General features: G+C 43.5%; 1 protein-coding gene across 2 annotated transcripts in view; it reads right to left on the reverse strand.

Moving 5' to 3' along the window:
• The window catches only part of LOC111950617 (roundabout homolog 3), a 274,399-nt gene that overhangs the window by 11,633 nt on the left and 234,858 nt on the right, over nucleotides 1–27,908 (reverse strand). For both annotated transcript variants that reach the window (XM_023968348.1, XM_070434385.1), the window contains exons 9-19: nucleotides 16,132–16,334; nucleotides 12,599–12,680; nucleotides 10,255–10,423; nucleotides 6,315–6,481; nucleotides 5,901–6,022; nucleotides 5,213–5,429; nucleotides 4,454–4,578; nucleotides 3,604–3,781; nucleotides 3,057–3,293; nucleotides 2,077–2,116; nucleotides 1,560–1,699 (exon numbers count right to left, since the gene is read on the reverse strand). In XM_023968348.1, the coding sequence (XP_023824116.1) occupies nucleotides 1,560–1,699; nucleotides 2,077–2,116; nucleotides 3,057–3,293; nucleotides 3,604–3,781; nucleotides 4,454–4,578; nucleotides 5,213–5,429; nucleotides 5,901–6,022; nucleotides 6,315–6,481; nucleotides 10,255–10,423; nucleotides 12,599–12,680; nucleotides 16,132–16,334 (1,680 nt within the window). The remainder of the gene's footprint in view (nucleotides 1–1,559; nucleotides 1,700–2,076; nucleotides 2,117–3,056; nucleotides 3,294–3,603; nucleotides 3,782–4,453; nucleotides 4,579–5,212; nucleotides 5,430–5,900; nucleotides 6,023–6,314; nucleotides 6,482–10,254; nucleotides 10,424–12,598; nucleotides 12,681–16,131; nucleotides 16,335–27,908) is intronic.

Genomic DNA, 27,908 nt, shown 5'->3' on the forward strand with positions numbered 1-27,908 from the left:
GTGTAAACTTGGGGGAAGAGCTAAGGGCAGTAGTTGCAGTGTGGAAGTTGGAGAGGAATAATGTAACGATTCCTGTGACCACTGACAACACTAGAAATATTGTAAATGCAGTTGCGCTAGCTGGACTGGGGCCACAGATAGGATGCTTTGCTCACGTTATTAATCTAGCATCTCAAAAAGCAATGTCAGTGAATCCAGTCTCTTGCCTCCTAGCAAAGATCAGGACTGTGGTATCCCTCTTTCATAAAAGCACAACTGCTGCACATGTTTTCAAGACAAAACAGGAGATGCTGGAGCTGCCAAACCACAAACTAATCCAAGATGTCCCTACTAGATGGAATTCAAGCCATGACATGGTTGAGAGACTCCTTGAGCAGAAAGTTGCGGTGTATTCTACACTGACTGATCAAGCTGTGAGGAAGAATGTCAAAGATATTGTGACTGTTTGAAAATAACATAAGACTAGCAACGGAAGTTATCAAAGTGTGCAAACCTCTCAAAACAGTCACAACACTGATCTGCACTGAGAGCATTCCATCAGTTTCCATGGTCCTGCCTATGAAAACAATGATCCTGAAATCAATGGTGGCATCTGATGAAGATGAACCCGCAGTAAGGGATGTCAAGACTGCTATCAGAGTTAACCTGGAGCCTAGATATGATGACCCTGGTCCAAGACTTCTTACACAAGAGCACCGCTTTGGACCCCCGGTTCAAGTCCCTGCTGCACCTGGATGCTGCTGCTCATCTGAGAGTCTACTATGAACTTACAGCAGAGATTGTGACCAATATACAACAGGTATTGTATTTATTTTGTTAATGTGACATGTATTATTTTATTAATTAGTGATTTAACAATTCATTATAAGGTAATAATTGTATTGTCATAATAGTGTCTGATATATATTTCTAACAACAAATCATATTTTTAAAGCCACTTCAGAGATAGTATTTTCATCTAATTTAATTCTGCAGGGTCAAGCCAGGCGACAGGGGTTCTCCTTCAGAAAATAAGTCTGCCATGACTGAGCTTTTTGGAGAGTTGTTCACGACCCAGGAGCAGGGAACCAAGTCAAAGGTCAAGGTCCCCTGGATGCTGATCCACTTACATGGTGGAAGACCAAAGAGTTAATTTACCCTCATATTGCCATGTTAGCAAGGCGCTACCTGGCTCTGCCTGGGACCTCTGTCCCTAGCGAGAGGGTATTCTTTCTTTCACTAGCAAATTCGAGTGAACTGCTGTTAGATTTACTCAGTGGATTAATTTTTTATTAAAAAAAATATATATATAAAAAAAATCAGGCCCTATTAATTTCTGCATACTTTTAACTCGGAACTCGTACCTGCATGGACAGAGAATTGCGTAGTTGGTACGCAAAATGCGTGCATGTTGGCAGCCCCGTAGTATACCATTCAAGTTTATATCGCGTGCAGAGGGCAACTATACATTGAGGTTTCTTCAAAGACTGAGACTAGACCAAAAGGCATTGAAGAGATAATCCCTGGTTGTGTACAAAACAAAATGGCCATCGTGAGCAGAATCATGCTGTGTCTCATACCATTGTAGTATCTCTCTGCCGTGTCATGTTTGGAGATGCAGCAGTTGACAGCCTCCTTGCCACTGTGGACCAGGTTGGTGGTGGGCCAAGAGTCTGCCAGCCATGGGTAGTTGCCCATGTTGCCACCCAGCATGCCAGGCCTAAAACATCATTCATCAAATCAAATCCATTTCTATTTGTCACATGCGCCCAATACAACACCTTACAGTGAAATGCTTACAATGCAGTTTTAAGAAAAATACCTACGAGAAATAAGAAATAAAAGTACCAAATAATTTAAGAGCAGTAGTAAAATAACAATAGCGAGGCTATATACAGAGGGTACCGGTACAGAGTCAATGTGTGGGGGCACCGGTTAGACAAGGTAATTGAGGTAATATGTACATGTGTACACTAATATGTACACTATGATCATATCTGATGCCAATCCACAACTTTGTTCTCATCACTTTACAAAAAAAGGTCTAATATAAGAATGTGAAAGTCAACTTGAAATTACATAAACAGGGATCCTTACCTTCCATTAAGTCCAGATGCCTCTCCATGTGGAAAGCCAACTGCAGAGAAAATTAAATGTGCATTCAGGTGTGAATGGCAAGGTAAAATACAGTAAGGTTGCCACAGTGCAGTATGGTACATTTCGCTGTAATATATTGGCACCCCTAAAGCAGGAATCAGCATTTGAAAAAATAACAAAGCGCATTCATATTCTGTTTCAGTAATAGGCTGAGGGATGGGGCTGGAGAAATGTAACCACTCTCAAATTCATAGACAAAGCTATGGATGCAAGTACTGACCGTCCATGATATCAAAATTATAGTTCTAACCATGTTTTCAGGCTGTATAGTGTTTGTTTACATTTGCTTTGTTTCAAACATTTGAGTAAAGCAACCTTATATTTTGGGTTCTGATGGGGTATGACAGTTGAACAAAGCTTGCGATCCATTTACTGTATATGTTATATTCTTCAAGAATCAATGGGTACATATCATTAAGTTATAAGCCCGAAAACGGATGTAGCAACTGCAGATGGCCCCTTTAATGCATCGAAAGACTATTTTGGTGTTCACACAAGGATTTGTTTGATTTACAACTGCACAACAAGTAAAACATCTAAACTGAAATGTAGATAAAAAAATAAAAAAAGTATTACGAATTCAGAAGAATTCAAATGAATTTGTTTGGAGGCAGGTGATTCTCGTTTACTATGTCACTTTTGGTAAGTTTCAGGTGCCTACAGTGTAAAAATAGTCATTCAACCAGGTTTGAAAAGAGAAAACAGAAGTTTCTTCTCCATTGCACTCCATTGTAAAGTGCAAGTTTGCCAATATATTAGAATGCAATAAGTAAATATTTTGTTAGGTAACTTTAAGGTATAATAGTAGCCTTTTGTAAAGTGCAGTAGAATAATTGATATGGTACAACATTATTTGATATTGTGGTAAAGTAACATTAAGTGGTGTGTAAAGATTGCATCATATAAAGTGTGTAAAGTACCAGCAGGCGTGTAGTTGAACGATGCGGTATAGTGACTAAGCTCCTTCCTCTTCTTGCGGCGGCAGTAGATCCACACGCTGAAACCCATGAGGATGACCCAGCAGGCCCCGCCGATCCCAGCGATGAATGCCGGCTGCTTCACCACGTCAGTAATCTGCTCGGCCAGGCTCACGCTGCTCTCATCACCCTCCACGCCTCCCCCGGTACCGGGCACTGACGGTGCCTCCACTGGCAGCTCTGAAGGAGAGCGGCAAGTAGTTAGTGAAGTGATATTTAACTTTTACCTGGTAAGTGTTATAACCAACCTCGAATCCCTGAGCCGAATATGTGAAAAATCTGTCGATGTGCCCTTGAGCAAGGAACTTAATCCTAATTGCTCCTGTAAATCGCTCTAGATAAGAGTGTCTGCTAAATGACCAAACATTTACATTTTATAAAAAGAATGCTTAGCAATAATTTCAGTAATTTTAGCTACCCCCACTATCTCCTTGATATCGCAGAACTGAAATGTCTAATTCTGCTAGCTTGTGGTTCTGGGGGGACTCACTGATGAGGACGGACACAGGCTGGCTGTGGATGCCCACTCTGGCGCTGGTCACCGCTGCCACCTCCACCTGGTACAGGATGCCTGGCAGCAGCCCCTTGAGTACGGTGGAGAGGACAGTGCCATCCACGGTGGTGTTGATGTGGTAGCGGGTCTGGGTGTCATTGCCCACACACCACACCTGTTGATGGTTGGAGGACGGTGAGTTGGTGTGAGAGATGGAAGAGGTCAAATTTGCAGTGTCCAAATTAGGACGCAGGTTAGCGTTTTTTTCCGTCATGGATCTTGTTCTGAAGGCAGCTCTGCACAGCCACAAAGTCATAAAATCTGATTTTAAACCTAACCTAACACTAATCTTAACCACACTGCTAACCCTAACCCTAACAACTAACCCTAACCTTAAATGAAGATAAAAAAAACAATTTTAGTTTTTATATATTTTTTACAATATAGACAATTTTGATATTGTAGCTGGCCTATCTAAGAAGAAATCACTCAGTTCTGCCTCCAGGACGAGACTCATGACAGTAAACGTCAACATGCTATTAGGACTGCCTGTTGTGACTCTGAGGCAGTCATTATATAGACACAATTTATTTTACAGTCCTGTTTGATACTTATTTGGTAACTATGGGAACTTTCTGGTACTTGCTTCAAAGAATTCAAAACAATTCATAGCTACTCCTTTGTTTCCAATTACTTGTTTTAATGAATCCCAAAGAAACTATGTCGTAATTATGAAACTATTATTCTGTAATGTCCATTTTGTTTATATGAAAATACCACCCCTATGGACGCACGTTTTTGGACAGATCCAACCATCATGCCATTTTCTCTGGTTCAGTCAGCATACCTTGTACTCCTGGATTATTCCATTCTTAATGTCGGCGGGAGGAGGCTCCCAGGACACACTAATACTGGAGCTGTTGCTCAGCTTCACTGTAACCACGGTGACTGCTCTGGGAGGGGCGCTTGGGACTGCAGGAGAAGAGATATGAGCAAGGTGTGAAAAAAAAAAAACTGATATAGAAAAAATGAAATAGGGGCATTTGGTAAAATAGCGAAAATATGATTTGAGATTGATGAAAATGGCCGACTCCATCAAATGCCATCAAATGGTTATTGAACTATAAACAGTGCTTCGTCTTCATAACAGGATGTAAAGGTCACACAGGTGTTGGGAATTGCAATCCAATTGCTTCGACTGTGATGTGACTCCTAGAGGCTCCTGAACAGCTAGCTATTTTCAAAAAGCCAGAGTCCTCAAAATGTTCCAAGACAAGTACTAAAAAGTTTTATTTAAAAAACACTTCTAGAATGTATTTTGTATTTCACCATTATTTTGCTGGGTGAATTGACTGAGGGCACATTTTCTTTGACAGCAACAACTGAGTATAACCAATCAATCGCCACTTTAAAAGCCTTTATTTGAACCTGGAAATCCCATTGAGAAAAACCTATTTTAAAACCCTTGTTACCCACCATTCCCTCCATTATGGACATAGGCTATCTCAAGTGTACCATGTCCATATTAGGAGAGCCTCGGTCTCAAAAGGGCTTGTGTCAGTCTCATCAGAAGTTGTGAGTATCAGTAGCTTCTAGCCAGTCTTACCTTCCGCTGCTGTTCTGATCAGCAGCAGCCGACTGTCCTTGCCCTGGAACTCGTCGAAGTAGGGCCGGATCTTGATCTCATACTCTGTGCCTGTGAGCAGGTCGGCGACCACGGCCAGGCGCTCTGACGGGGCCTTGATATCCTGCAGCTGCCAGGTGCCACCGCTGGGCCGGTAGAGGAGCCGGTAGCCCTGGATGTACTGGGACTGACGGTCTACCTGGGGAGGGACAGAAGAAAGAGGGGGAAAGAGAGAAAAAAAGAGAAATGTATGAATGACAGTTTACTGCCCTTGGAAATGGATATACAGTAAAAAACATTCCAGAGTGTGAAAGTACAACGGATGGTGTCACGTGTGCTCCCTCTCCGGCCTCTTGGTCAGCAGGCTGCTCGTTATGGCGCACACCTGTCACCATCGTTACGCTCACCTGCAGGTCGTCAGACTCACCTAGACTCATCACTTCCCTGATTACCTTTCCTATATATGTCACTCCCTTTGGTTCCTTCCCTCATTGTTTCTGTTTCAGTTTCATGTCTGTGTGCTGTTAGTGTTTCTTGTTTTGTATTATGTTGTGTTTATTTATTAAAACACACACTACCTGAACTTTCTTCCCGACTCTCAGCGCACATCGTTACATATGGTATTTCTCCTGTGAAAGAATATGTCAAAAACTCAGGTCAGGGTACTCACCGTCCATGATACTTGAACACTGGAGGCAGTGAGTGTGATAGGCTCCTGAAGATGAACACCCACCTCTCCCAACTCTCTCTGGACCTGCCTGTGGTCCACTCCCTGACCTGTAGGACTCACATCTGCAAACACAACATTAACAAACATCAGACACAAAATAATCATAAAACTATAGTAGATGCTTACTGTAGCTCACATACACTTGATTGAAATAATCTAAATCGTTTTTATGAAGCCTTCAGACCACCATGCTTTCATGATGAAATGCCTCAATTTGAGAAAAAAAGTTTTCACTTTTAAAGTTTTCACGCTCTCTCTACACTAACAACCACCTTGTAATGCTTACAATTTTTTTCAATTGTCTTTCATAGTAAATGTCCAGTAAAGCTGTTATATCCCCTCCCAGGTACTGACCTTGTGTGCGGACGGGCTCAGAGATGGGGCTGGGGTCACTCAGCCCGTAGGCGTTGACCGCTCGGACGATGAACAGGTAGATGGTGTTGGGAAAGAGACCGCTGACAGTGTGTTTCTCCAACTTTACCAGGTCAGCCACCGTTTGCCACGTACTGCCTGCTGATTGGCTAGAGTAAGAGACCACAGACAATGATGTCGTGTCATTTCCAGTTATGTTAGTAAAGTTACTGTGCAAGGCAAGCCTTCCTTATACCCTATAGTGACAACGATGTCATTACTCTATAGTGACAACGATGTCATTACTCTATAGTGACAACGATGTCATTACCCTATAGTGACAACGATGTCATTACCCTATAGTGACAACGATGTCATTACCCTATAGTGACAAACTATTATTCACTGTCTTCATTCTGATTACAATAACAATAATGCCAGCTGTGTTTATGTCAAGTCTTAAGTTTTTTTTGTCCTTTTAAAATGGCTTGTTTTTGTTAAAATGTGTGAGATCACTTGCATAATGATACTATTTCGCTCTGTAATAAATACATGTGATAAATCTTGTGAACAACGCATGTGATGAAGGTAGAGGGAAACAATTTGATCTTCTTTGGCTTTGACGGTCCCGTTTGCATTTTCCTCTCCTGACTCTTCTTATTTAGATTAAATGAATGGTTTGTCCTCGGGGTTCCGCCTGCTAAATAAGTTATGTTATACTCACAGGCATGATTCAAACAGTTTTAGAAACTTCAGAGTGTTTTCTATCCAAATCTACTAATAATATGCATATCTTATCTTCTGGGGATGAGTAGCTGGAAGTTGAATTTGGGTATGCTTTTCATCCAAACGTGAAAATGCTGCCCCCTATCCTAGGGGACAACAAAGTCAATGTATTGGAGTGGCCATCACAAAGCCCTGACCTCAATCCTATAGAACATTTGTGGGCAGAACTGAAAAAGTGTGTGTGAGCAAGGAGGCCTACAAACCTGACTCAGTTACACCAGTTCTGTCAGGAGGAATGGGCCAAAATTCAACCAACTTATTGAGGGAAGCTTGTGAAAGGCTACCCAAAACGTTTGACCCAAGTTAAACAATTTAAAGGCAACGCTACCAAATACTAATTGAGTGTATGTAAACTTATGACCCACTGGGAATGTGATGAAAGAAATTAAAGCTGAAATAAATAATTCTCTCTACTATTATTCTGACATTGCACATTCTTAAAATAAAGTGGTGATCCTAACTGACCTAAGACAGGGAATTTTTCTAGGATTAAAGGTCAGGAATTGTGAAAAACTGAGTTTCAATGTATTTGGCTAAGGTGTATGTAAACTTCCGACTTCAACTGTACATGTACTCTAAACAGAGTAGATAGGGGCGGCAGATAGCCCAGTGGTTAGAGCATTGTGCCAGTAACCGAAAAGTTGCTGGATCAAATCCCCAAGCTGACAAGGTAAGAATCTGTCGTTTTACCCCTGAACATGGCAGTTAACACACTGTTCCCCAGTAGGCCGTCAATGTAAATAAGAATTTGTTCTTAACTGACTTGCCTAGGTAATTTAAAATACACAAATACATATATATATATAAATACAGTACAGTAAAAAGTTTGGGCACACCTACTCATTCAAGGGTATTTCTTTATTTGGACTATTTTCTACATTGTAGAATAATAATCAAGACATCAAAACTATGAAATAACACATATGAAATCATGTAGCAACCAAAAAAGTGTTAAACAAATCAAAATATATTTTATATTTAGGATTCTTCAAAGTAGCTCACCTTTGCCTTGATGACAGCTTTGAAAACTCGTGGCATTCTCTCAACCAGCTTCATGAGGTAGTCACTTGGAATGCTTTTCCAACATAATTGAAGGATTTCCCACATATGCTGAGCACTTCTTGGCTGCTTTTCCTTCACTCTGCGGTCCAACTCATCCCGAACCATCTCAGTTGGGTTGAGGTCGGGTGATTGTGGAGGCCAGGTCATCTGATGCAGCACTCCATCACTCCATCAAATAGCCCTTACGCAGCCTGGAGGTGTGTTTTGGGTCATAGTCCTGTTGAAAATCAAATGATAGTTCCACTAAGCTCAAACCAGATGCAATGGCATATCACTGTGGAATGATGGGGTAGCCATGCTGGTTAAGTGTGCCTTGAATTCAAAATAAATCACAGACAGTGTCACCAGCAATACACCATCACACCTCCTCCTCCATGCTTCCCGGTGGAAACCACACATGCGGAGATTATCCGTTCACCTACTCTGCGTCTCACAAAAACACAGCGGTTGGAACCAAAAATTGCACATTTGGACTCCAAAGGACAGATTTCCACCAGTCTAATGTCCATTGCTCGTGTTTCTTGGCCGAAGCAAGTCTCTTTTTCTTATTGGTGTCCTTTAGTAATCGCTTCTTTGCAGCAAAACGTAGTTTCCTCTGAACAGTTGATGTTGAGATGTGTCTGTTACTTGAACTTTGTGAAGGCTGCAATCTGGGGTGCAGTTAACTCTAATGTACTTATCCTCTGCAGCAGAGGCAACTCTGAGTCTTCCTTTCCTGTGGCGGGCCCCATGAGACCCAGTTTCATCATAGCGCTTGATGATTTTTGAAACTGCATTCGAGGAAACTTTCAAAGTTCTTAAAATTTTCCGAAATGACTGACCTTCATGTCTTAAAGTAATGATGTTTCTCTTTGCTTATTTGAGCTGTTCTTGCCATAATATGGACTTGGTCTTTTACCAAATAGGGCTATCTTCTGTATACCAACCCTATCTTGTCACAACACAACTGATTGGCTCAAATGCATTAAGAAAGAAAGAAATTCCACAACTTAACTTTTAACAAGGCTCACCTGTTAATTGAAATGCATTCCTTCCAGGTGACTACCTCATGAAGCTGGTTGAGAGAATGCCAAGAGTATGCAAAGCTGTCATCAAGGCAAACGGTGGCTACTTTGAAGAATCTTTGTTTAACACTTGTTTAACACATTTGTTTAACACTTTCTTAGTTACTACATGATTCCATATGTGTTATTTCATAGTTTTGATGTATAAAGAAAAACCCTTGAATGAGTAGGTGTGTCCAAAATTTTGACTGGTACTGTATATATTTATTTTATTTTACCTTTATTTAACTAGGCAAGTCAGTTAAGAACAAATTCTTATTTTCAATGACGGCCTAGGAACAGTGGGTTAACTGCCTTGTTCAGGGGCAGAACGGCAGATTTTTACCTTGTCACCTCGGGGATTAAGTCCAATGCTCTAACCACTGGGCTACCTGCCGTATGCACATACACTGACATTGCTCGTCCTAATATTATATATAATATATATCCTAATATTAAATATTTCTTAATTCCATTCTTTTACTTTTAGATTTGTGTGTATTGTTGTGAATTGTTAGATATTACTGAACTGTTGGACATAGGAACACAAGCATTTAGCTACACCCGCAATAACATCTGCTAAATATGTGTATGCGACCAATAAAATGTGATTTGATTTTGATTTGTTTGATGTGGAATAAAAGCAAAGTGGGGGCAGCTGGGATGTTTGGGGAGTGGGTTAGCATGGGCCAGCCTCCAACCTAGCTGGGGTTGATTATAATGTGAAAGGTGTCAGAGTCGGCGTGTCTGCAGGGGTGTGTGTGTGTGAGCCCTCCTGCCTGTCATGCCCGGCTAACACGGCTCATGTGCTGACACACCATTAAGAAAGGATGAGGGATGGCTGCCCACAGCAACCTCTGGCTAGAGAGAGGACAGTGGGCTGGAGGATAGAAAATGTGTGTTAGGGCAAGTGTGTCTTCAGATGTTACGTGTTACTTCTAACAAAAACTGGTTTTCATAACTGTCTTTCTGTCTGTTCTACAGAATGTACCACAAGGTTGAGCCCTACTGAACGCGGCCCAGGTCTATCTTCTACTGTCGACTCCACCCACCTGAAGGCCTCGATGATGTAGGAGGTGACGGCAGCCCCCCCCTCGTGGGCGTTGGGCTGCCAGGTGAGGGTGACACTGTTGCGGGTCACGTCGGTCACCACAGGCTTCTGGGGAGGTCCCGGTAGCTGGAAGGGTTCTGATGCCTGGGGCACAGATGAACCTCCACTCTCTGAAAATCACAAAAAAATCACAAAGTATCAAATCAAACTTTATTTAAAATGCATTTAAAAAGAGACAACAGAGACAGAGGATGAGAGGGTAGCTGGATGGTAGTAGATCTCCTATATTTAGTAGTAGTGCAACCATTCTCAATATAACTGTTTTTGGAAGACTAGCACTGGCCCTTTTGTGGGCTAAAGAGTTACGAATAAATCATTCATGCAATACGGTCAATTCCATTTCAATTCAGTCAATTGCGAATTGAAAAGCAACATTATTGTCAATAAGGAGTTGAAATGGAACCGACACCACAGCCCTGATCACAGTAACTGACTTTGACGGACTGGCTGAATAACAGTTTAGTTGTGAATTATCTGAGTTTCTGCTTGGTTGGTTTACGATGCATTAGTAGACACTAAATACCATCTTATCAAGCTTCATCAAACATTAGCATTTCATAACAGCAATAAGACACTACTTATTCCAACTCATCATCCCTCTGCTTCGCCTTGGGTCAAACAACGCCCCTAGGTGTGATTACATCCACAATATCACAAGACCTCTGCCTTTTTTCTTGATTCAATGATCTTATATGGGCATGACTGTCACGGATCCCTCTGGAACACACCTGGCCCCTATTCCCACTGATCGTATTTGTATATATGTGCCCTTTGGTTTCCTTTAGGGGGTCGATTATTGTTACAATGTCCGTTGGTGCGTGTGAGTACCTGTGCTGTGTGTTTTGGGCTTTCGTGCCCTTGTGGATTGCACAGATGATTATTGTTCTCGTCCCGTGTGTTAATCATTATGCGTGTGTGTTATTTATTCAAGGTACTCCTCGTTTTTTTGTTTCGGTTTCTACCCTGTGTTTCTGTTAAGTGTTTGTTTGGTCTTCGTCCCCATGCCTTTACACGGCACTCCGTAATTTGGGCTTAATTTAAAAAATATATATATTACACATTCCTGCATCTGTCTCCCAAATCATTGTTACCAACGTGACAGAATAATTGACCATTAAGGGAGACAGCGGGAATGGCCCGTCCGACAATGCTGCGACTGGACCGTCTGGCGTTGCTGCAACTTCGGCAGCTACAACTGGCCCGTCCGACGACGCTGCAACTAGTCCGTCCGACGCTGCAACTAGTCCGTCCGACGCTGCAACTAGTCCGACGACGCTGCAACTAGTCCCGTCCGACGCTGCAACTAGTCCGTCCGACGCTGCAACTAGTCCGACGACGCTGCAACTGTCCGTCCGACCGCTGCAACTAGTCCGTCCGACGCTGCAACTAGTCCGCGACGCTGCAACTAGCTCGACGAGCTGCAATAGTCCGTCCGACGCTGCAACTAGTCCGTCCGACGCTGCAACTAGTCGTCCGAGCGCTGCAACTAGTCCGTCCGCGCTGCAACTAGTCCGTCCGACGCTGCAACTAGTCGTCCGACGCTGCAACTAGTCCGTCCGACGCTGCAACTAGTCCGTCCGACGCTGCAACTAGTCCGTCCGACCGCCCACTGCTACTGGTCCGTCTGACGCTGCAACTAGTCCGTCCGACGCTGCAACTAGTCCGTCCGAACGTGCAACTAGTCGTCGACGCTGCAACTAGTCTCGTCCGACGCTGCAACTAGTCCGTCCGACGCCACTGCTACTGGGTCCGCGTCTGACGCTGTGCAATAGTCGTCCGAACGTTTGTTCACTCTGGCTACTGGTCCGTCTGACGCTGCAACTAGTCCGTCCGACGCCACTGCTACTGGTCCGTCTGACGCTGCAACTAGTCCGTCCGACGACGCTGCAACTAGTCCGTCCGACGCCACTGCTACTGGTCCGTCTGATGCCGCCACAACTTTTGCAGCAGCAACTGGCCCGTCCGACGCAACTTCAGCAGCTGCATCGGGTCCTGATCGACCTGCACTGCATTCCTGTGATTGTCCTCGAGGCCGGTGTCGTTGCGCTGCTGTCACGGATCCCTCCCCGCGCCTTTACACGGCACGCAGTAATTTGTGCTTAAGAATAAAAACTATTACGCATTCCTGCGTCTGTCTCCCGATCCTTCATGCCAATGTGACAATCACATGGCAGAGAGGCAATCTAATACTGTAGGGAGGAGTTTATTACAGTAGATTTACCATTCACTGTGTCCGTGTGCATGTGTGTGTGTGTGCGCGCGCATGTACGTGTGTGGGCATTTACCTTTCACAGTGAGTACACCGCTCCACATCGTTTCTCCGCTCGAGCTGGAAGCCACGCAGGTGTAGGCCCCCGAGTCGGTTTCCTGGCAACAAGAGAGAGGGCCTAGTTAACATCGGTGTATATGCACAGAAGCACAATGCCTTTGCCTTTTCACATTCAGGTGTTCTGGAGCAAATCTTTCCAGATAAGTAAACATGAACATCTACCTAGAATCTATGGTCTCCAAAGACTGTTAACTATGTATAATAATTCTGTATATCTCCCCAAAGATACCCATATGTTGCATTGCTCTGATCTAATAAGTACTATTCTCATAATGGTTATTGGGGAAGTATTCTATTTACAGTATGTTCTATTGGAACATAGTTGTTGGATATGGACATTTGCGCTCATATGGTTCCATGAACATTAATAAAGAGTAACATTACACTTTGCTGTTAATGAAGTCTCACATGTAGCTGTAACACTGTTAGCTAGTCCCTTAATAGAGAAACCACAGTTCCTCAAAAAGGGTTTGGAGCATATGTGCTGTTATTTTAGTTTTTTTTTACTATAGTACCTCTGGGCCTGTGCACATAAAGCGTCTCGGGTTAGAGTTTCTGATCTAGGATCAGGTCCCCCCTGTCCATGTAATTGTATTCATTAAGATCTAAAAGGCAAAACTGATAATAGATTTGCACTCCTACTCTGAAAGACTTTATAAATATGGGCCCTGATCCTTTGGTACCAATGTGAGAGGGGCAATCTGCCATTGCTACATCAATTTTTGAACTTATACATTTATTATATTTACCAATTGATTTTTAAAGAACACTAACTTATAAATGCCTCATGAGCTTAGTTCAACTGTTGTACCCCAACGTTTAAAGGAGGATAAAGGACTGTTCACATTATGTAGACAATGGTATTGTGCTGGGCATAATGAACATGACGTAGAAAAGAGGTGGAATATGTAACCAGAGGGGGTCTGCAGACTTCTGCGGCTCATACAGCACTTCATACTTCTGTGGCTCTGACTGTGCTGCATACTGAGCACTCAATAGTAAGCAGCGATCCGGGCTGATGATGCATAGCCATGCTACTAGCAAGGGAAACTTTGTGTGTGCGTGTGTGTGTGTGYGCGCGCATGTGTGTGCATGTGTGTGTGAGTGTGTGTGAGAGACTGTAAGTGTGGGTCATTAAAAATTCATTGGGAAGCTCAGAGCTAGACGGGGGCTAGAAATTGCTCACAACAGTGGAAGATGTAGAGACTTTAATTTGCAGACAAGGATCTAATGATGGTGACAGCTCACGGCCACCCGCTTGCAGGTTAGTGGGCTACACAATCACACAAACACAGATTTCAAGCTACCAACTAGGTTTTCAGACCTTTTGGTTAATTTAAGACCACTCTTATTCAAAACGAAGGTAATTAATTATACAAAGCACACTACAAAAACACAGAGCGAGACAACACAATGCAATCAATATAATTGCAATTGTGGGTTGTGTGTGCTTTGTGTGAGGATGTGGCCTATTGTGCCAACTACTTCATTATTCTTAAAGTGCCCTGTTTGTGCGTTGTTGTTGTGGTTGTGAAGGTGTGTTGGTGTGTTGTGCGTGATGTTAGTAAGCGAGTATGAATGGTGATGTGTCGTTGTGTGCTGTGTGTGGTGTGTGGGTTGTGAATGTGCTGTGGGAGTGAGATGTGTGCTGTCGTGTAGCTGTAGGGGTGTGTGTGTGTGTGGGTGTGTGTGTGTGGGTGTGTGTGTGTGGGTGTGTGTGTGGGTGGGTGGCTGGCCAGTTGCAGTAGCGTTGGCATTACACAAGTCTAAGTGCCCTGTCTAAAAGCCCCAAGAGAGACAGGAGAGGTGACTCCAAGTCCAACAGTACATCACTCTTCCTTCTCACTTCCTATAGGCAGGCTGACCCTGAACGGACCTGTATGGCAGCCAAGGATGTGGCTGTCTGTGGCGGCAGGTCCATGTTGGTGACTGGTGATTGGAGGAGAGAAGTGGGAAGGGGTAAACGGTCGGGCATCTAACTATTAATCATGGTTGGCAGCTTTGGGTGCTGCGCTAAACAGATTGTTAAAAATGTATGAAGGAGGCAAGAGTTTGTTATTTTCTCCACATCCCCGCTGTTCTAATATCATCTCCAGTGCACTCTTTCTCTATATTGTAGCATCTTCGTTGACTTGTTCTGTTTCTCTCTCTCTCATCTCATCTCAATATCATGTCTTTCTTTCTCCTCTATTTTCTTTCCATCCCCCTCGTTCTTGCTCTGGTCCCGGGGTAATGGGCATCTCTTCAGTCACAGAGAGGAACAAACAGACCATCTGGTCGGGTCCCCTGCCCTCTCTTCTCCACCCCACACTCCTCTCTCACCTCTCCTCCCTCCACCAGAAGTCAACTTCCTGTGCCCCTCTCTGCTTTAGTTAAAAGATGTGCACCCTGATAAAAGGGAAGGAGAGCAATTAAAAACGAACAGGGACAGTGTCCAAGATTAAAAAAGATAGAATTGGCCATAAGTACAGTCCATCTAGTCGAGGCGAGTCGAGATGTGAGAAATTCTCTAATACAGTCATTAGAGGAAGTACCAAAGAGTGTTTTCTACATCTTGAGTGCATGACAAATGTGTTGGTACATTGAGATGCTTGACTTAATCTTTTTTCTCTCTCGGTCTCTCCCTCTCTGCCTCTCTCAAAACCCCTACAAGGATTTAATTAAAGTCATGGCGATCGTTAATCACTCTGGGCCCAACAATCAATTAATTAACGCGTCAGCTGGCCCCGAAGCTAGCCACACACTCCGGTGACCTGCAGGTGCAGCCCACAACCCCAGAGGGCTCTTGGTAGAATGTATATCATTATCCGTGCATATACCACCACTAACGATTGCACTTGTTCATTACCTTGGCGAGTATGCATCACTGCTAAGCTTTATGACGCCACAGAAACTCGACCGCCAATCACTAAATCACTGAGTCACCCATAAACCATAAAAAAGCCACTCTGCCAGTATGATATTCCAATATTAATATCTGCCTCTCAATTAGATTGCATTAGATTGCTGAGTTGTGTTTTAGAGTGGAAGGCTAGTATGACCTGTATGACGCTCAATGAGTAAATATCAATATATCAAATGGACAGGTTACTTTGCCGTGGCATCTCAAAACTGCTATGCCTATTGCTGTGACTGGCAGTGAGTCATAATAGTACAATGAATTAAATTAAGCTAAATACCATTAAGGCTGAGAAGTTGATTGGATTGCATTGGAAACAGCACTCAGTTGTGACTGCATGCGGTTGCTTAGTATCACCTAGGAGAAATAGCTCAGATGATTGGCCATGATGAGACTTGGAGTGCATTGAGAGGAAATGTGAAGCGTTTAATTTCATATACTAATATCCAGGGAGTGATGGCATTTACGAAGGAGGAGGGAAAGAGAATCAATGGGAACATTCTTGCAACGTTCATGAGCATTATTGGGAACATTCTTTCTATGTTCTTAAGAATTATTGGGAACGTACTATGTAAGTTATTTTCAGGTACCTGCAGGTTTATGATCTGGAACATTCCGTTCTCCATCAGGCTGACACGCTCGTCTCCCAGGATCCTCTGGCCGTCCTTCTCCCATTGAATGCTGGGCAGAGGGTTGCCCATCACGTGGCACTGTAAATGGGCCATGGAGCCCGGCGCCAGCGTTTGATTGGTCGGTCCTTGGCGGATGATGGGTGGGACTCGGTCGGAGGATGCTGTGTGGGGGAGGGAAGGAGAGAGAGATACGTTAAGAGAGTGTAGTTGAGTGTATTCTCTTGGAGGACCATCCTCCACCAACCAGCTACAGAATACAAACACATTGCTATATATTCATGAGATAAGCTGTCTTAGAGATCATAAAACAACTAATATACATAAATTAATCGTAATAAACAGTTACGGCATGTTACGTTAATGTATCCTAAACATTTGCAGCATGGAGAGACCTTGAAGCCATCAGCCACTCTGCCTTGTTAAAATACTCCAATCCAGGGGCCTCCTGAGTGACGCAGCGGTTTAAGGCACTGCATCGCCGTGCTTGATGCGTCACTTCAATCCCAGGCTGTGTCACAGCCGGCCGTGTCTATGAGACGGCGCACAATTGTCAGGGTTAGGGGAGGGTTTGGCTGGCTGGCTGGGATTTCCTTGTCCCATTGCACTCTAGCGACTCCTTGTGGTGGGCCGGGCGCTTGTAAGGTGACTTCGGTCATCAGCTGGTCTGTGATTTATTTTTATTTTTATTATTATTATTTTTTATTGAATATCCAATACATACAATATACTTGCCGCTCAACAACTACACCACACCAGCCATCCATCAGACTCCCATTCAGAGCGACACACAGAAGCATCCAGTGTCAACGCCCTGCTCAAGGGCACGTCGACAGATCTCCCACAAGGCCAAAAAAAATGGGGACGCGAACCCTCCAAGATCCCCCCACAGTTCCCCATAGCTGTCCCTCAACCATCCAAGACCCCTCCCACAGTCACCTCTCCCAATATTTTTTTTCATTCTATTCCCCACCCTCAATGCACCAACAACCAAGAAAATTAACTCATGAGAAAAAGAAAAAGACAAAATAAAACAGAAAACAAGAATGCAAAAAAAACAAAGGACATCAGGGACAACTAAAATCATAACAGCAAGGCCAACTGTATATGTTTGAGTGCATGTCTGGCACTATTTACATGTGTGTATTTGAATGAGAGTATGTGTATATGCATGTGTACAAACACCTGCACGGCATCAGCCTCAGGCAAACAGGCATTGGCTGTAAAAACACTGCCCCTCAGCGTCATTCAAACTTACTTTTTATTATGTTTTATTTTGACTTTATTTTTTATACTTTATCTTTGACCATCATTCTATTAGACAGACATGTTTCCTCCGACACATTGGTGCGGCTGGCTTTTGGGTTCAGCGAGCAGTGTGGTTTGGCAGTGTCGTAGAAAGCCCTTGTTGATACTAGCTAGATAGCCACACCCTTGCAGTCAGAGTGCAGTATAACTGCAGTACACTGTAGTATAACTGTAGTTAGAATGCAGTATAACTGCAGTAGGCTCCAAATACTGTGTCCAAAATAACCGTTTTTTTTTTACTATAATAATTTTGCAGTTGAACTGCAGTTACAGTGCAGTATAACTGCAGGACCCCCTAACGGTGAATGATGAACTGAAAACTTGAAAGAGTCATGGTTCTATGAGCCTCTCGTTCACATGTCGTTCAGCATAGGGGGCTTATTGGAGCTGTCATTTTGACTGAGACTTGTAAACGTGTGATTTAAACAATGTACATTTGATAATTGCTAGGCAAACAAATATGAGGTCTAATTGTGGCTGCAACCGGACTAGATTGTGAACAACTCTTGGCAGAATGCATTTCTTGACTGCTGTGAGGCTGATAAGTAGCCTGACTCACACTAGCTAACGTTAATAACTAACCCTGCTTTTATAGCTAAGATGCCGAAAAGCTGTTGGGTTCCGTTTTGTTTGAACAGTAGTAGGAGAAAACCACCAAATCAAGTTTCCTCGACTGGCCAAGGACCAGGTTAGACAAACCTCATAGTTTCAGGCTATACGCCGCAATGATGATGTAAATCTGTGGGCTCCGGTTACTCGATACATTTGTGTGTTCAAAGCACTTCATTCACAGTAAGTCGATGATTGGCTGAGATAATGAGTGGGCTGGACATGCAGAGAGATGAGTTCGGATTGGTCTGCCATGTAGGACGCTTCTGTCTTTTTGAACTGGTCAGTATGTGTAGGTAATCCTGTCTAACCCGGCAAATTTTTGTATATATATCGTGTAGTAGAACTGCATAAGTGTTGTTGCTCTCCACTTTCTGGAGGACCGAGTTTTGAAATTAGTGGAATTAGAGTATGATAGTTAAGGAGCCCTGTCTCCGTATTACATCTTCAAACTAAGGGCAACCATGGCATCTGTGACAGAGGGAGAAGCGTCCATCCATGTATACGGAGATAGTCTGGCTAGCTACATTTTCAGATATTACACGTTTCTAATTTTGTCAGAAAGTCGTTTTCATATCAAGTTAGTGTACTGTTAGCTCGCTAGCTAATGTTACTTGGCTGGCTCGCTAGCTAACATTACGTGTATGAATAACCAACAAATTTTTTGAACGGTCAACACCCATTGAATATGGCCGGTGTCAGTAAACGTGGGCAAAAAAAGCGTAATTAAATTGTTGCCAGCAGCACAGTTGCAATCACCAACGCTCTGGATAACATAAAAACAGCCTAACCAGCTCTGCTAGGGCGAGTAAAATGGTCAGACTAAACTGTTCTCTCATTTGTATCTGGAAATAGCTAGCAAGCTAGCCAAAGTTAGCCAGTTGGCTTGGATGCTTGACTGCTGTTGTTAGGTCAACTAGCTAACGTTACGTGTATGATCTGTGTAGTAATATTATTCGTATCTCAGAGCCATTTACTTTGCTAGTTATAGCCTAATGTTAGCTAACTGACATTGAGACTGGTTGGTTAGCTACCTGCAGATTCATGCAGAGTAGTAACGTCATGAGTTGGGATTATGGTTCATTGTTTAGCTAGCTAGCTGGCTACATGTCTTAGCGAAAGATTCCACTATGCAAGTAACCATTTCAATAGAATGTTAATGATGTCATTGTGACAACTGTTGATAGATATAGCTGGTAAATTTGCTCTAACTATTTACTCCGATTTCAGAGCACTCTCGTCTGAGTGTGCCAGAGTGCAGAATAACTGACGAATTTACGAACGCTCAACACCCGTTGAATATGGCCGGTGTCAGTAAACGTTGGCAAAAGAACAGCGCTCTGGATAACATAAAAACAGCCTAATCAGCTCTACTAGGGCGAGTAAAATGGTCAGAGTGAGCTGTTCTCTCATTTGTGTCTGGAAGTAGCTAGCAAGCTAGCCAACGTTAGCCAATTAGCCTCGGTGCTTGACTGCTGTTGTTAGGACAGAACGCTCGGATTAAAGAGATGTTAAAGCTTAAGAGGGTGTGAACGATGCTGAATGGGTGTAGACAAAGAGGAGCTCTCCAATAGGTGTACCAAAAATATTCAAAGGCCATTTTCTCAAAAGTTAGGTTTTCAAAGCAGAATTACTTTCCCATTGTTCCTCAACTGTAATGTGTGATATACCATTTTCTACATTTATTCAATGTAAAAAACACAATTTCAAATGTTGCTACATAATACCGAATCGAGCTTATCGGTTACATTTACAAAAAAAATCGTTATATTGCTTTCTCCCATTAGACAGCAATGTTATGGCTTAACATGCCAAAGTAGCGCTGAATAACTTAATATTTATTTGAGTGGACCTGGAAAACTATTTTTGTGTCGAGCGGCGTGAGGGAGGCGGAGGACCATGAATAAGTCATTGACGAGTCAATTACTTTGGCATTTACCATTCCCTCTCCAATGTATCTAACAGTTTTAATGGTAAAACCAAGGACATTGGACTGCGGGGATGGTGTACAGTACATGCTGAAATTGGGTTTGAGATATTGGACTCCATTCCAAGAGGCCAAGGGGATACTTTTATGAAAAAACATATTGGAAAGGAAACATAATAATTCACAACATACCACCAGGATTGTGGACACAATTCCTGCATTTGCCACATCACATACTATTTATTTTATTTATTTAACCTTTATTTAACTAGGCAAGTCAGTTAAGAACAAATTCTTATTTACAATGACGGCCTACCAAAAGGCTAAAGGCCTCCTGCGGGGACGGGGGATAAAAAAATAAAAAAATATATAAATATAGGACAAAACACACATCACGACAAGAGAGACAACACAACACCACATAAAAAGAGATCTAAGACAACATAGCAAGGCAGCAACACATGACAACACAGCATGGTAGCGACAACAACATGGTAGCAACACAAAACATGGTACAAACATTATTGGGTACAGACAACAGCACAAAGGTCAAGAAGGTACATACAACAATACATCACGCAAAGCAGCCACAACTGTCAGTAAGTGTCCATGATTGAGTCTTTGAATGAAGAGATTGAGATAAAACTGTCCACTTTGAGTGTTTGTTGCAGCTCGTTCCAGTCGCTAGCTGCAGCGAACTGGAAAGAGGAGCGACCCAGGGATGTGTGTGCTTTGGGGACCTTTAACAGAATGTGACTGGCAGAACGGTGTTGTATGTGGAGAATGAGGGCTGCAGTAGATATCTCAGATAGGGGGGATTGAGGCCTAGGAGGGTTTTATAAATAAGCATCAATCAGTGGGTCTTGCGACGGGTATACAGAGATGACCAGTTTACAGAGTATAGCGTGCAGTGATGTGTCCTGTAAGGAGCATTGGTACTATGTGGCTTTGTTTTGTGTGCTAAATAGCCATATGGCGGTTTTATTATTATTTTTATTTCACCTTTATTTAACCAGGTAGGCTAGTTGAGAACAAGTTCTCATTTGCAACTGCGACCTGGCCAAGATAAAGCAAAGCAGTGTGACACAGACAACAACACAGAGTTACACATGGAGTAAACAATAAACAAGCCAATAACACAATAAACAAGTCAATGACACAGTAGAAAAAAGAAAGTCTATATACAGTGTGTGCAAAAGGCATGAGGAGGTAGGCAATAAAAAATTTCAATTTAGCAGATTAACACTGGAGTGATAAATGAGCAGATGATGATGTGCAAGTAGAGATAACGGTGTGCAAAAGAGCAGAAAAGTAAATAAAATAAAAACAGTATGGGGATGAGGTAGGTAGATTGGGTGGGCTATTTACAGATRGACTATGTACAGCTGCAGCGATCGGTTAGCTGCTCAGATAGTTGATGTTTAAAGTTGGTGAGAGAAATAAAAGTCTCCAACTTCAGCGATTTTTGCAATTCGTTCCAGTCACTGGCAGCAGAGAACTGGAGGGAAAGGCAGCCAAATAAGGTGTTGGCTTTGGGGATGATCAGTGAGATATACCTGCTGGAACGTGTGCTACGGGTGGGTGTTGTTATCGTGACCAGTGAACTGAGATAAGGCGGAGCTTTACCTAGCATAGACTTATAGATGACCTGGAGCCAGTGGGTGTGGCAACGAATATGTAGCGAGGGCCAGCCGACTAGAGCATACAGGTCGCAGTGGTGGGTGGTATAAGGTGATTTGGTAACAAAACGGATGGCACTGTGATAGACTGCATCCAGTTTGCTGAGTAGAGTGTTGGAAGCTATTTTGTAGATGACATCGCCAAAGTCGAGGATCGGTAGGATAGTYAGTTTTACTAGGGTAAGTTTGGCGKCGTGAGTGAAGGAGGCTTTGTTGCGAAATAGAAAGCCGATTCTAGATTTGATTTTGGATTGGAGATGTTTAATATGAGTCTGGAAGGAGAGTTTACAGTCTAGCCAGACACCTAGGTATTTATAGTTGTCCACATATTCTAGGTCGGAACCGTCCAGGGTGGTGATGCTAGTCGGGCGGGCAGGTGCGGGCAGCAAACGGTTGAAAAGCATGCATTTGGTGTTACTAGCGTTTAAGAGCAGTTGGAGGCCACGGAAGGAGTGTTGTATGGCATTTAAGCTCGTTTGGAGGTTAGTTAGCACAGTGTCCAAGGAAGGGCCAGATGAAAAAATAATGGTGTCGTCTGCGTAGAGGTGGATCAGGGGACCGCGGAAGCTTTCCAATCTTTAGGGATCTCGGACGATACGAAAGAGGTTGAACAGACTGGTAATAGGGGTTGCAACAATGGCAGCGGATAGTTTTAGAAAGAGAGGGTCCAGATTGTCTAGCCCAGCTGATTTGTACGGGTCCAGGCGTAAGTGGATACATGTCAATCTACCTTCATAGAGGCTGAAATATGGGAAGGAGGAGCGGAGTGTTTGTGTGCATGAGTGTGTTTGAGTGTTTATGTGTGTGGCACTATCCCTTTATGGAGGGATGGCACTAAATCCCATCCCTCCACAGACTGTCCATCCTGTAGTGAAGCACAGGCCCTGTGTGTTTTGCGTGATTGTACACCAGCCAATGTTGCCAAAACATATCATTAACACAAAATGTACCTCAAAATGTATATCAAAACTACAGTCTTATTGTATCATCATGAGACAAATATCTTTCTACGGGACCCAGAAATGCATTTTTTGCTGAAGCCATAGCTAGTGAAATTGTTGGTTTATGAACTCAAACACCATGGCTGAACTATGACAAAGGGAAAATGTGAAACAAATATTTACCATTGAGCTGTAAGCATAATGTACACTTAGGTTGTTGTCTGTATGCTAAGCTACGATATTCTAGCTAAGGTACAGTGCTTTGAGGCAGACACGGAGCACAAATGCATCTAAACAACAGTTTATCCCCTTCCTTATTTGGCACGGCGGGACGAGGGGAGCATGTGTTCCCGGCGAGGTTAATTTGCATAGCGCCATTCCGACTTGCCCTTTTTGATTACGTCTCGCGTTACCTCCTGCTGTTTGTTCATTTGGGGGACTGAGGGAGGCGACAATTTTTTATGTTTGATGGCTTTGAAGAATCTTTAATTGATTTGGGTTTAAACAATTGTGAAGGAAGTGATGGAGGGTGAGGGGGAGGCGGGGGGTTACTGGACGTCTAGTCCTTTGGCTAAAACAGCAGTCCATGAAATATGTCAGCATAAAAAATGATAATTAGGTAGTCGGAAATAGACTAATTCCCAAATGGCACCCTTTTCCCTTTATAGTGCACTACATTTGACCTAGGCCTCTGCTCAAATTTAGTGCACTATAAAACAAATACAGTGCCATTTAGGATGCATCCAAAGTGTTAGATGGTAATGGAATATCAATGTGGGTTTGTACGAGGAAGGCTCTGGGTTGGCTTTAGGAGATTGGTTAATTGAAGCTGGCTGTGTGTGTGATAGTTGATTACCCCCTAGGGATCACTAACTCCAGGGAAACTCACGCTAGGTTTCTGTCCTTACAGATTAGCTTTCATACACACACAAACTGGCACACACTCACTCACAAAGGAATGCACAAGCACACACACGCATGCACACACACACCAGTGGAGGCTGGTGGGAGGTGCTATAGGAGGATGGGCTCATTGTAATGGCTGGAATGGAATAAATGTAACGGTATCAAACACAAACATGTGGAAACCCCGTTTGACTCGGTTCCATTCCAGCCATTACAAGGAGCCCTCCAATAGCTCCTCCCATCAGCCTCTGACGCATACATACACATACACACACAAACAAACTGAAACACACACAATAAGAGGCTGTGACGGTGCAAACAACTATTTTGGAGGCCTATGAATTTATGGGACGGTGGGAATCCATTCTTTAACGACATTGTTCAGGCAGGTGAGAGATTAAAACATGCCATGATTTCCTGATTTGTGTGTGTGTTTAGCATGTGTGTGTGTCTGTCCCAGACTTTTGTGTATGAACAGCTATACAATATACACTGCTCAAAAAATAAAGGGAACACTAAAATAACACATCCTAGATCTGAATGAATGAACTATTCTTATTAAATACTTTTTTCTTTACATAGTTGAATGTGCTGACAACAAAATCACACACAAATGATCAATGGAAATCAAATTTATCAACCCATGGAGGTCTGGATTTGGAGTCACACTCAAAATTAAAGTGGAAAACCACACTACAGGCTGATCCAACTTTGATGTAATGGTCCTTAAACAAGTCAAAATGGAGCCTCAGTAGTGTGTGTGGCCTCCACGTGCCGCTGTATGACCTCCCTACAATGGCTGGGCATGCTCCTGATGAGGTGGCGGATGGTCTCCTGAGGGATCTCCTCCAGATCTGGACTAAAGCATCCGCCAACTCCTGGACAGTCTGTGGTGCAACGTGGCGTTGGTGGATGGAGCGAGACATGATCCCAGATGTGCTCAATTGGATTCAGGTCTGGGGAACGGGCGGGCCAGTCCATAGCATCAATGCCTTCCTCTTGCAGGAACTGCTGACACACTCCAGCCACATGAGGTCTAGCATGTCTTGCATAGGAGGAACCCAGGGCCAACCGCACCAGCATATGGTCTCACAAGGGGTCTGAGGATCTCATCTCGGTACCTAATGGCAGTCAGGCTACCTCTGGCGAGCCCATGAAGGGCTGTGCGGCCTCCCAAAGAAATGCCACCCCACACCATGACTGACCCACCGCCAAACCGGTCAGGCTGGAGGATGTTGCAGGCAGCAGAACGTTCTCCACGGCGTCTCCAGACTGTCACGTCTGTCACATGTGCTCAGTGTGAACCTGCTTTCATCTGTGAAGAGCACAGGGCGCCAGTGGCGAATTTGCCAATCTTGGTGTTCTCTGGCAAATGCCAAACGTCCTGCACGGTTTTGGGCTGTAAGCACAACCCCCACCTTGTGACGTCGGCCCTCATACCACCCTCATGGAGTCTGTTTCTGACCGTTTGAGCAGACACCATGCACATTTGTGGCCTGCTGGAGGTCATTTTGCAGGGCTCTGGCAGTGCTCCTCCTGCTCCTTCTGCACAAAGGCGGAGGTAGCGGTCCTGCTGCTGGGTTGTTGCCCTCCTACGGCCTCCTCCAAGTCTCCTGATGTACTGGCCTGTTCCTGGTACGCCTCCATGCTCTGGACACTACGCTGACAGACACAGCAAACTTCTTGCCACAGCTCGCATTGATGTGCCATCCTGGATGAGCTGCACTACCTGAGCCACTTGTGTGGGTTGTTAGACTCCGTCTCATGCTACCACTAGAGTGAAAGCACCGCCAGCATTCAAAAGTGACCAAAACATCAGCCAGGAAGCATAGGAACTGAGAAGTGGTCTGTGGTCACCACCTGCAGAACCACTCCTTTATTGGGGGTGTCTTGCTAATTGCCTTAATTTCCACCTGTTGTCTATTCCATTTGCACAACAGCATGTGAAATTTATTGTCAATCAGTGTTGCTTCCTAAGTGGACAGTTTGATTTCACAGAAGTGTGATTGACTTTGAGTTACATTGTTGTTGTTTAAGTGTTCCCTTTATTTTTTGAGCAGTGTATATCAATGGTATATCATCCCTACAGGATTTCCTGGTGATTTCTTGGGATATTTGCATTAAAAAATGCTAGATTTGGCAATTTTCACTAAGCGTTGTAATTTATACTCTTAAAAACTTAACAAAAAAATATTTATATACAGTGGGAGAACAAGTACTTGATACACTGCCAATTTTGCAGGTTTTCCTACTTACAAAGCATGTAGATGTCTGTAATTTTTTATCACTTTTACACTTCAACTGTGAGAGACGGAATCTAAAAACAAAATCCAGAAAATCACATTGTATGATTTTTAAGTAATTAATTAGCATTTTATTGCATGACATAAGTATTTGATAACATCAGAAAAGCAGAACTTAATATTTGGTACAGAAACCTTTGTTTGCCAATTACAGAATCATACGTTTCCTGTAGTTCTTGACCCAGGTTTGCACACACTGCAGCAGGATTTTGGCCCACTCCTCCATACAGACCTTCTCCAGATCCTTCAGTGTTTCGGGCTGCGCTGGGCAATATGGACTTTCAGCTCCCTCCAAAGATTTTCTATTTGGGTTCAGGTCTGGAGACTGGCTAGGCCACTCCAGGACCTTGAGATGCTTCTTACGGAGCCACTCCTTAGTTGCCCTGGCTGTGTGTTCGGGTCGTTGTCATGCTGGAAGACCCAGCCACGGCCCATGTTCAATGCTCTTACTGGAGGGAAGGAGGTTGTTGGCCAAAGATTCTCGCGATACATGGCCCCATCCATCCTTCCCTCAATACGTGCAGTCGTCCTGTCCCCTTTGCAGAAAAGCATCCCCAAAGAATGATGGTTTCCACCTCCATGGCTTCATGGTTGGGATGGTGTTCTTGTGGTTGTACTCATCCTTCTTCTTCCTCCAAACACGGCGAGTGGAGTTTAGACCAAAAAGCTCTATTTTGGTTCAAAAAAATATTTCATATACCAGTGGGAGAACAAGTATTTGATACACTGCCGGATATTGCAGTTTTCCTACTTACAAAGCATGTAGAGGTCTGTAATTTCTATCATAGGTACACTTCAACTGTGAGAGACGGAATCTAAAACAAAAATCCAGAAAATCACATTGTATGATTTTTAAGTAATTAATTAGCATTTTATTGCATAAGTATTGCTATGAGACTAGAAATTGAGCTCAGGTGTATCCTGTTTCCTTTGATCATCCTTGAGATGTTTCTACATCTTGATTGGAGTCCACCTGTGGTAAATTCAATTGATTGGACATGATTTGGAAAGGCACACACACATGTCTATATAGGTCCCACAGTTGACAGTGCATGTCAGAGCAAAACAATTCTGCAGCATTGAAGGTCCCCAGGAACACAGTGGCCTCCATCATTCTTAAATGGAATAAGTTTGGAACCACCAAGACTCTTACTAGAGCTGGCTGCTCAGCCAAACTGAGCAATCGGGGGCTAAGGGCCTTGGTCAGGGAGGTGACTAAGAACCTGATGGTCACTCTGACAGAGCTCTAGAGTCCCTCTGTGGAGATGGAAGAACCTTCCAGAAGGACAACCATCTCTGCAGCACTCCACCAAAACCTGTCTCAGAGCGCTCGGGACTTCAGACTGGGGTGAAGGTTCCCCTTCCAACAGGACAACGACCCTAAGCACACAGCCAAGACAACGCAGGAGTGGCTTCGGGACAAGTCTCTGATTGTCCTTGAGCGGCCCAGCCAGAGCCCGGACTTGAACCCAATCGAACATCTCTGGAGAAACCTGAAAATAGCTGTGCAGCAACTCTCCCCATCCAACCTGACAGAGCTTGAGAGGATCTGCAGAGGAGAATGGGAGAAACTTCCCAAATACTGGTGTGCAAAACTTGTTGCGTCATACCCAAAAAGACTCAATGATGTAATCGCTGCCAAAGGTGCTTCAACAAAGTACTGAGTAAAGGGTCTGAATACTTGTGTACATGTGAAATATCAGTTTTAAATTAGCAAACAATTCTAAAAACCTGTTTTTGCTTTGTCATTATGGGGTTAGGGTTAGGGCTAGAATATGGCTATAACAAAATGTGGAAAAGTCAAGGCATCAGAATACTTTCCGAAGGAACTCTATGATTGGCCAACAACAAGCTACACACGCCTCTTCTCTCTTGAAAAGCAAGAGCAGCTGCATAAATTATAAAATGTCTCTCTCTGTCTCTACTGCAGCAATCGTGTTTGGATCTGTACATGTCATTCCGGACAAGTCAGTTAAAATTACACATACCCTGAGACAATCATATCAGATCCGACTGAGACCCGTGACATTATTTAGGCTTCTGGATTTTTATTTAACCTTTATTT

The sequence above is a fragment of the Salvelinus sp. IW2-2015 genome, linkage group LG23 (genome assembly GCF_002910315.2).
Source record: "Salvelinus sp. IW2-2015 linkage group LG23, ASM291031v2, whole genome shotgun sequence".
NCBI classification, from domain to species: domain Eukaryota; kingdom Metazoa; phylum Chordata; class Actinopteri; order Salmoniformes; family Salmonidae; genus Salvelinus; species Salvelinus sp. IW2-2015.